Consider the following 10,332-nt stretch of genomic DNA (forward strand, 5'->3'; position numbering starts at 1 on the left):
TTATTAATGAATTAAATGAAAATTTTCAAACTTAAGAAACCCAAAAACCTCAAAATTTAAGTATAAAAAAAATGTGATTTAAAGGAAAATTAAAAAGTTCTAAAACCTCGCTTCCCCCGCAAGTCACAACCGATGTGTTAGCCTAAAATCCTAAAGCGACTAGTGCTCTAACTTCTCACGTGGCTCTCACGTGACAGTCCGGTTTTATATAACTCGCGCCACTTCTACTGCATAACGATCTTAGAAACCCATCGCAACTCTCTTTCTTTGTTACTCTCTTTGTGTCTCTTGGTTTCCTTCTCCGTTCTCAAAAAGGATCTTCTCTCTCTATATTCTTGGTTTTCTTCTCTCCCAAACAAGCCCGAAGGTCCGAAACCCTAAGGGCACAGTTCTCAACAATGTTCTTGATCAAGCGAGAAAAACCTGAGATTATTCCCGAGCTTTTCGCAAACACCATTGATATCAGTAGCAGCGATAGCAGTGGCTGTACCGAGTCTTCTGATACCGGCAACTCGAACGCCGAATCGCTCTTTGAGCCTTTAAGAATGACTGGAGACAATAAGCGGCGGAGTGGAGATGTAGAAGAAGGATCGGTATTGAAGAAGCCACGGAAATTCGAGAAGGATTGTTCGGACGTGGTGTTGCCGCCTGGATTTCTCTCTTCTCTTGCTACTTCACTGAACCGTACTGCGATAAACGCTTTGCCGTTGTCGGTATATGCTCCTCCGGAGAAGCCTGCCGCCGCCACCGCCGCCGCGGAGAGTAGGGAAGTAAGTAAGGAGGTTCGCAGTTGCAAGCAGTTTTGGAAAGCCGGAGATTATGAAATTAGCAATGGTGTCGATTCTGTTTCGACTTCTGGTAATTACTGAATACTGTTTCTTTGTTTCTTTTTTTTTTTTTTAAATGATGTAAATCTCGTTGAATTCAAATGCGGCGATTAGCCGTGTGATACTGCCGAAACTGCTTGGTTTCTTTAGATAGGGTTTCGAAATTTGTTTTAAGAATATAAATATGGCTAAATATTTGTGCACACTACTTTGTTGCACACAGTTTACGATTTCAGTTCAAAATTTTGAACTGAAATCGTGACTTGAATTTCAGTGTGTGTGCAACAACTATATATTGTGTCTAATTTGGTATCTTAGATGGTAGCGAACTGCTATAGCAAAACTTACTGGTCTAGTTTATTTTTGTGGAATTTTTTTTTATTTAATTTAATTATTATTATTATTATTTTTTTTTTTTTTTGCAGCAGGCATATGTGTGCAACAACTATATATTGTGTCTAATTTGGTATCTTAGATGGTAGCGAACTGCTATAGCAAAACTTACTGGTCTAGTTTATTTTTGTGGAATTTTTTTTTATTTAATTTAATTATTATTATTATTATTTTTTTTTTTTTTTGCAGCAGGCATGGATCATGTCAGGGTCCATCCTAAGTTTCTACATTCAAATGCAACCAGCCACAAGTGGGCTCTGGGAGGTAGATATTTACACTTGAATAATGAGAATTATATAGGGGTTAGGATGAAGTTAGACATGGTGTAACTGTTAAAAATGTAACTCTTTGTGATGTTACACAAATTGATAACTTTTTATATGATTTATGCTTTTAAAATCTAACGGTTAGATTACATATTTTCGTTACTTTTAATATGCATGCCAAATTATTTGTTAATATTACTTACTATATGATTCAAACTAATGTTTTGTGTACAGTTTTAAAGTTTTTTTTTAAAAAAAAAAAAAAAATTAAAGTTTAAACTTTTTTAATAAGATAGTTATTGATATTTTTCAAGCATGGGGGATACAAGGGGATAAGGTAATCAAATGGTGGTTTGTTAAAATACTCACTTTCAATCGAAGTTATGGAGGTGAGTTGCACCATATGTTATGTAGGGATGAATTTTCAAATTTTTTTTTTTTGAACCTAGAAATAAATGTGGTATTATGTAAGGAATATTTTACTGACTTGGGTCTTCTAATTGCACAGCTTTTGCAGAACTTCTAGACAATGCTTTAGATGAGGTATTTATAGTTAATTTCCATGTTTCTTCTAAAAATAAAAATGCATCACAATAATTTTCATAATTTCCATTTTTCCTGAACTTCGTTTGGTGGTCAGGTTTGTAATGGAGCTACACTTGTTCACGTAGATGTGCTTCATAACATGAAAAGCGAGAATAAAAATCATATGTTGCTAGTTGAAGGTAAGTAGCTCTATTGTTTTACTTTTTTTCAATTGTTTCCTGGAGTTTTCTTAATTTATTGTCTTGGTTTTATTAATTATATTGTTATGTTCAAGAGTTGTTGGGGAAAATTGATTTAGCGTCTTTTTTAATATTATTTCTTGTAAGCAAAGGCTTTTCTTTGCTTCAATTGAGTATAGTCAATGGCCCAATTTATATGATCTTTTGATTTGTTTTGTGCATGATTTTTAGCTCTGCTATCTCATGGGTTAAATTTTTGATACCTGGGGAGTTTGATCTATTTTATTTTGCATTTTAATGTGGGCACCATGTTTAGGGTTGTGGTGGGATTCTTATAATAGATAATCTTGTTATGAAGATCTTGCCTCTTGTTAATTGGTGTTGCTTATGTCGGTGTGATAAGGAAACTGTGGATCACCTTTTACTTCGTTGTAAGTTTGCTCATGCGTTGTGGAGTGAGGTTTTTCTTATGTTTGGGGTTCAGTGTGTGTTGCTGAATATAGTTGTTTCTCTTCTTTTAGCTTGGAGGAATTGGTTGGGAAATTATTCTTCAAATGTTTGGAATATGGTACTGGCATGTCTTATGTGATTAGTATGGAAGGAATACAATGCCCGAACTTTTGAAGACATTGAGAGACCTATTGATTTGTTGAAGCCTTCGTTAGTTAGGACTTTGTTTGAGTGGTCTCGTATTCGGGGCGCATTATATTTCCTTGTCTGATTTCCTTATTTCTATTAGATTTTCTATTTGATTTGTTTGTATTCTTTTCTTTGCTGTGAGTTTACTATCATAAACACCCTGCACTTTTCATATCAATAAAACTTTTATTACCTATAAAAGAAAAGGGCTGTTATAAGATTTTTATTTTTCTTTTTTACGTATTATTTTTAGTATCATTTATGTTTATTTATATTTTCTACTATCTAGATTTCTGCATTCACCTCTATACTTTAGAATTTTTATTGATTTTATTTTTCTTTTACCTTTAAACATTCAATCACGAGTATTACTGTACAAATTAATTCACTTAATTTAGAAAAAAAAAAGAAAAGAAAAAAAGAAATGAGGATGGCAAAGTGAAGTGATGTGTTCAGCTTTATATGAAGACAAAAGTACTGCACTAAATGATTCAATCATGAGTATAACTGTATAAATTAAATCACTTGATTTAATGAAATAATGAAATGAGGGATGGCAAAGTGAAGTTATTTGTTCATCTGAATATGCAGACAAAAGTATTGCAATAAAAGAACTAGTTAGAATATTGTTGAAAATTTTTCTTTGTTCTTTTAAACTCTGGATGAACATTCAAATGCTGATTTATGGTGTTACTGTTTTGTTCCAACATTACTTTTTGGCTGCAGATAATGGTGGAGGAATGACTCCTGATAAGATGCGGCAGTGCATGTCTCTTGGCTATTCTGCAAAAAGCAAAATTGCCAACACAATTGGTCAATGTGAGCTCCTTAATTACTTTCAAAGGCTCTTGCTTCAGAAATTTAGTGGATATATAATTGGACATTGAAACATTTTTTGTGCAGAAGACTAGATTATTAGATATGCCATTAATTCTTTTTTTTTTTTTCCCCAATTTTCTCCCCAGATGGAAATGGGTTCAAGACAAGTACTATGAGGCTAGGAGCAGATGTCATTGTGTTTTCACGCTGTCAAGGAAATGATGGACAAAGGTAGTTCCTCTGTCTGTTTAGTATAAATTTTGATTTCTGGCTTTGCTTATTTTGCTCTTGTTATTCTGGAATGCATATGATCATCATTTCTGGTCTTTGAGAAAAAGAAAAAAAATTATAAAAGTGACTGTATTTCTGATATGGTGAATTGCGGAAAAAGGGATTTATTACTTTATATTTACATTCTGAGTTCCTGCCAGTGTTTTAAGCTTGTTTACCTTATCAGTTTCAAAACTAATGGATTTGTATTTATTTGTCTAAGCTTCACTCAAAGCATTGGAATGTTGTCCTACACATTTCTGAGGGGTACTGGAAAGGAAGATATTGTGGTTCCCATGGTAAGAACTGTTGTAACTATTCTTGCATGTGCATGTGTATACATGGATTTTTATGATGAGTTTTTTACAGGGAAAGTATACTTACCAAAATGACAAAAAAGAAGAAATAAAGGTGAATTCGAACAACAATATGTGATACTAGAACTCAATATAAAATTCTCAAAGAATTTTAGAACGAACACAAGATTAGAGAAATGAAAATTAACTTAAAGAATCAACACCTAGGCTTGCTTGGACTCAACTCCAAGCAAGAGAAAACCAAACCTAAGAATTGGCTTGTAGCTCCTCTTCTTTCCTTTGGGAGTATGGTGTAGCTAGGGGACTTTATGAAATGTAATACCTGAGGCATGCTGCTACTTTTCTAGGGTTAAAGCACTCAATAATGCAATAGAACAAATATAAGATTTTTCCTGCTATAGCTATAGAGTAGAAGTATAGATTGGAATGGATGAATGGCATTAGCTAGTAATGAGAGGAATTGTTTCTCCCATATCTTGTGTCCGCACCAAAAGGTTTCCAGTAATTGTCATGTTAATTAATCAATGATAGATATTTTTATTTAACAATTAGCAAGGATTTAGAGAAACAATGTTGCTTGATATATATATATTTTTTTTATAGAATGTTGCTTGATATTTTGATTACTTTTTGTCAAAAAGTTTTGTAATTCTTAGAGCATCAAGTATTTGACTATTGGCTTTATGTCTGATTTTCATTTGGAATGATAAGATTCAATATGAGAAACGAGGACAAAGTTGGAACAAGGTGGTGCGCTCTTCTCTGAGTGATTGGAATAGAAATTTAGCAACCATAGTGGAGTGGTCACCTTATGCCAGTGAAGAAGATCTTTTAAAGCAGGTAAGTGTTCTTTATTGGTTTTACTTTTCAAAAAAAAAAAAAAAGTCTTCTTTTTTGGTTTCAGTTTTTATACATTTCAGTCATTTTATGATTGGTTATCATATTTATGATAAATTTTAAGAATTTTATAATGTATTTGGCGTAATTTTATTTTCACTTTGGATGTGTGTGTGCATATGGAATTGATATTTGGTGTAATTTTATTTTCACTTTGGATGTTTGTGTGCATATGGAAATGATAATTGGTTATCATTTATGATAATTTTATTAAAATTGGTTATCCTATATATCATAATTTTATTCTTACTTGCATGTGTATGTTTGTACAAATGAAGCTTAAAGAATGGACAATTGCTTTTTTATTGCATTGTGCTTTACTGGGCTATTACTGTAGCATAGTTTAGCAATGACCAGTATGTTGCTTTTAACCCTTTCTATATGGGTCAAACTATGCCTAAAATTTTTTAATGACATGGTCATTTTATATATTTATTAGTGACATCATCATTGTGTCTCATTTAATCATGCTTTAATTGTGACATGTAGTTTGATTCCCTGAAAGATCATGGTACACGAATAATAATATACAATCTTTGGGAGGATGATGAAGGACAACTGGAACTGGATTTAGACACTGATCCACATGTAAGTTTTTAGCACTCTGGCTTTCATATTCTGATTTTATTTCTTCGAAATTTCATGTAAAACTAAAAGGTGGCATATGCAGTTTCTGATAAGGTTGAATGTTTATGACTTTTGATATGATAGGACATTCAACTTAGAGGTGTCAACCGAGATGAGAAGAACATACAGATGTCAGAACAATATCCGAACTCCAGACATTTCTTAACTTATCGGCATTCTCTAAGGGTATGTTGCAAGTTCTCACTTGAGTTTAATTTGAAATTTCATTGTCTTAATCTGTCTGCTGGTTATTCACGCTGAAGATGCCTATTGACTGCTAAGGCCCCCACTGAATTGAATTTTTTAAATTCTCATATGGTCTGTGTTCTACTTACTTGGCTTCCTTATGGCTAGTATTCTGTAGAAAAAAGTCTTAGAATAACATCAAGTTGGGCTTTATTGATGTACAACATTGATGGTTTGGTCTATTACATAATTGTCAGTTTGTCACGACCATTAAACTTTGGTTCCTCAGCCTCGCAGCTTTCTCTATGAAATTGAGAAATTAATTTTTGAAAAGGCAACTGGTATTACTAAATTTTCAGAAGTGACATTGTGAAAGGTATATGAGTTTCACTACTACAAGTGCGAATTAAACAAGTACTTTCATTATGGTCAATTATGGTTGTCGAAAGTTCTAGCATTTGCCGTTGCACTGCCTGGCAGATATCTAGACCTCTTTGTGGCTCAAATATGATCCCTGATCTCTTATTTAATATTGTTTATTAGTTGGTTGATTATTGGTTTTTTAGAGTTATATCTGCTATTTAATGAATGAAATCTTATTATGGATATAATTTATAATAACTTGAGGTTGTAAAATTCTAATAACTACAATTTTTCTCTTTTTTCCTTTAGTATGTAGCGTGAATGTCATGTGATATTTGACTTACTAGTGTTTTTTCTTTTACAGAAAATGATAATTAGTTGTGAGGAACATCATTTATTTCCTTGATCAAGAAGTTTGATGTACTAGTCCTTAGATGCTTGCTATGGTTTAATACAAACTCCATTTCTTGATTTTATCTTTTGCCAGAGTTATGCATCAATTCTCTATCTCAAACTTCCACCAAACTTCAGAATCATTCTTCGTGGAAAAGATGTTCAACATCATAACATAGTGAATGATATGATGTTGGCAGAGGAGGTGACATACAAACCTGTGGCTGTGAATCTTCCTGAGGGAATTCCAAAAGATTCAAATGTATGTTGCTTTTAAGCTTCAGCATCTGATTTAGCATAGCTTTCTGCCTACCATTTTCCATAACCTGTTTTTTTCCCACTCTTCTATAAACAGAAGTTTGCTGTTGTGACAATTGGGTTTGTAAAGGATGCAAGAGCTCATATTGATGTTCAAGGGTTCAATGTTTATCACAAGAACCGATTAATTAAGGTTATTTTTCTTGTTCTTCTGTATATTATTGATTCTATTGGAATATTCCAATGATTAAAACTATCGAGCATGGTTGAGATGCTAAAGCCTTCATTCATGGTGCAATGGCATTGTGCTTAATATGTTTGAGTAGAACTATTCAAGTTTCAATTTGTATCAGATTTGTGGTTGTCGAGTGGTTCTAGGTTTTTTTTTATGCAATCCATTCATTTTAGGTTTTCGTATAAAACCTTCTTTTGCTTGAGTACAGCTTGGGCCCATCCTTTATAGATTTCAAAATTCTAGAGCACGTTCATAAATCACTCACACTTTAAAAGAAAAAAAAAAAAGCTTTAATTAACCAATGATACATTATGAAGGTTTCATCTTATTTTTATTGGAGTTACAACAGTTTTGGTGGTTTTGCTTTTAGAATTATGATTAACTGCACTTTTTGTGCTCAAAATGATTGATAAGGGGTCCAAGTAAAAATTTTATCCTGCCAGTTTTCTAGAGTGATACATTGCATTTCATTATTTAAATATCGTATTCTGTTTGATTGTCTTCTTTGCAGCCATTCTGGAGGGTCTGGAATGCTGCTGGCAGTGATGGTCGTGGAGTTATTGGTATTGTTTCACTTTGAAATTACTCAATTAGTATTGTTTTTGGCATTGCAACAACTACTTTTAACGTGATTTTTTTTTCAATGAATAAGAATATTTTACTAAACTTTACTGTTGTTATGCCCCTTCTATGCAACAGGTGTATTGGAAGCTAATTTTATTGAACCAGCTCATGACAAGCAGGGCTTTGAGCGCACAACTGTTCTCGCAAGACTTGAGCAACGGTTAAATGCAATCCAAAAGAAATACTGGTGTGTTTTCTTTTGTTTCATGCGATTAGAAAATCTGAGGTGATGAAAACACTTAATTTATGGATTTATTTTTGTCAGGTCCACAAATTGCCAGGAAGTTGGTTATGCAGCAAGACGCCGTCAACCTGGTTCTCCAGTCAAAGTATCTCACAAAGAGAAATCCACTTCAGGCACAGGTTATGGTCTTAGGCAATGCACCACTAATTCTCCAGCCCATGAATCTGTGGAACTATTTACTTCATGGGCAAATCAGAATCAGTGTGGCTCTACTAGCAGGGGTTCTAAACCTAAATCCAGTGTGATAATTAATAAAAGATCACAACCAGTAGGGTCTGCAAGTGAAGATGAAAGTTTTCATGAAGCATCACCTTGTTCTGATGAATCTCAGTCTCAGCAAGATCTCACATCTAATGGAATAAGAGATCAAATATTTACAGGTTTACTCTCAAAGGTAGATTTTCCATTTGACTTCTCACTTGCATTTTGTTTCTTGCTCAACCTCATGCACCACGTAGAAGAATTGAATTTGTCAGATATTTGGCTTTATTGAGTTGATAGTGTGTAATTTAAGAATAATAAGAAATATTTCTGTAAGAGATAGTACTAGAATGCTTGCGAGCCACTATCACTATTATTAGATATTTGTTGAATTTTCATGTGCTCATGCTATGATATGCCATTCTTTTTCCTTTTAAATTTGGGTGGCTCTATGGTTCATCCCAATAGTCATTTTTTAGGGTTCAATTCTTTTTGTCTCTACAATGTTTCCATTTATGTTCTCCATGACAGGCACCTGCCATAAACGGTGATGGACAAGTATCCTTTAATGGACATAGTCTAATCAAGGTGAAAGAAGAGGATCTTGAACCAAGGGAAAGGTTGTATAATTGTTATTGTTGGATTCACTGAGATATTGTTTGATTATGCCATTTTTGTTTCCATTTTTAACCATTGAAGTATATCTTTTTCCTTTGCAGAATGAAGGAACTATGCAGTCCAGAGATGGCTAAATTGCTAAATGATTTACAGAAGGAAAGAGAACGAAGTAGAATACTTGCAATTCAGGTAAGTAGACAGTCATTTGCCCACTTCATCTTTTCAATATTTAAGAGTTTCAGATTGTACAGTCTAAATAAGTTTTTAGTGTTGTAGAGCTTGAATCAGTGTGCTACAGAGATTAAGTGGAATTGGCAATTGTTTTTCATGAGTGACTGGGATATACAAACATTAAAGAGAATTTAAAATGGATAATGAGGAAATCTGCTGAATGCTAATTTTCCCTAGTTCAACCCCCCCCCCCCCTTCTCTCTCTCTCTCTCTCTCCAGCTTTAATATATATATATATATATATATTGGAATGGTAGCCAGACTTACCTAATTATTGTCTTAGTGTGTAGATTCATTAAATGATTTAATTACACAATTCTGCTCACTTATGCAAGTTGGTTGCATGGAAAATACCAATTAAACTTATTAACAATTATACATATATGGATTCTTCCATAACTTTAGAATATAAAAGTACATGATGGCCTTATTAGTTTTTCTGGGCTAGGGGTCTAGTTATAGGTATTTGAGTTCGGTTTTATCAGTCATCTCTTACAGTGGATTATAAAACAAGTCCTTTTGGTTTTCCTTTTTTACCATCAGCTTCAGGAGAAAGAACAAAAATTAGAAGATATGGACAAGGAGCAAGAAATTCTGATTGATATGATCTCCAAAGAAAGGGACCAGAAAATCGTGGAAGAGAATAAATTGAGGGAGAAATTAAGAGTAAGCAAAAAAAAAAAAAAAAAAATCTGATTGTAGATTTTAATACAATGAAAGTACTTCTTTTGCTGATGAAGTCTCTTTGTTTACCGTAGGATGCATCTAATACCATTGAACTGCTAATTGAGAAGGTGAAGCAACTAGAAGGCAGGAAGGGTTGAGTTGCAAGTAATGATGAACACTGAAGCACAATTAACATATGTTTGAAGAGCCTTTTATGTTTTATACTTGGCTCACACTAAATTCTTGTTTATATGATGTTGTACTAGCTAGGGGTGTTTGCTTCGCCGTAAATCTGAAATATAGAGCGCAAACCCCTCCCTGTGTTTTAGTTTAGTCATTATTATTATTATTATCCAGAATTCTTAATGAAGTTACTAATTTTTTTTAACAAGAAAACTATTATAGGTGTACATTGTACTGGCCAATCTAAACTTACATTATAGATACAGAATGTGTACAATGTTGCACACTTTTTGCAAATGTGTACAATATTGTACACATTTTGTATGTCCACAATATAAGTTTATATTGTT

General features: G+C 33.3%; 1 protein-coding gene across 1 annotated transcript; it reads left to right on the top strand.

The window, feature by feature from the left end:
* The first annotated feature begins 398 nt into the window (after nucleotides 1-398).
* Nucleotides 399-10,080, top strand: LOC112016560 (protein MICRORCHIDIA 7). Its single transcript, XM_024049115.2, has 20 exons — nucleotides 399-858; nucleotides 1,410-1,484; nucleotides 1,995-2,029; nucleotides 2,127-2,211; nucleotides 3,577-3,669; nucleotides 3,816-3,900; nucleotides 4,163-4,238; nucleotides 4,968-5,096; nucleotides 5,643-5,741; nucleotides 5,865-5,966; nucleotides 6,817-6,984; nucleotides 7,078-7,173; nucleotides 7,727-7,778; nucleotides 7,915-8,026; nucleotides 8,105-8,200; nucleotides 8,333-8,424; nucleotides 8,820-8,904; nucleotides 9,004-9,091; nucleotides 9,677-9,799; nucleotides 9,892-10,080. Exons 1-20 carry the CDS (start codon nucleotides 399-401, stop codon nucleotides 9,955-9,957), a joined length of 2,217 nt encoding a protein of 738 aa, XP_023904883.1. The 3' UTR covers nucleotides 9,958-10,080.
* Nucleotides 10,081-10,332: the final 252 nt, after the last annotated feature.

The sequence above is a fragment of the Quercus suber genome, unplaced genomic scaffold (assembly GCF_002906115.3).
Source record: "Quercus suber isolate HL8 unplaced genomic scaffold, Cork oak 2.0 scaffold_177, whole genome shotgun sequence".
In the NCBI taxonomy this organism is placed as follows: domain Eukaryota; kingdom Viridiplantae; phylum Streptophyta; class Magnoliopsida; order Fagales; family Fagaceae; genus Quercus; species Quercus suber.

Bases quoted from the DNA above. Each gene is read 5' to 3' on its own strand.
- LOC112016560 (XM_024049115.2), top strand. From the start codon at position 399: ATGTTCTTGATCAAGCGAGAAAAACCTGAGATTATTCCCGAGCTTTTC. The intron at 8,425-8,819 runs ATCTCACATCTA...CATGACAGGCAC, and splicing joins TGAATCTCAGTCTCAGCAAG to CTGCCATAAACGGTGATGGA. The intron at 9,092-9,676 runs GTAAGTAGACAG...TTTTACCATCAG, and splicing joins GTAGAATACTTGCAATTCAG to CTTCAGGAGAAAGAACAAAA.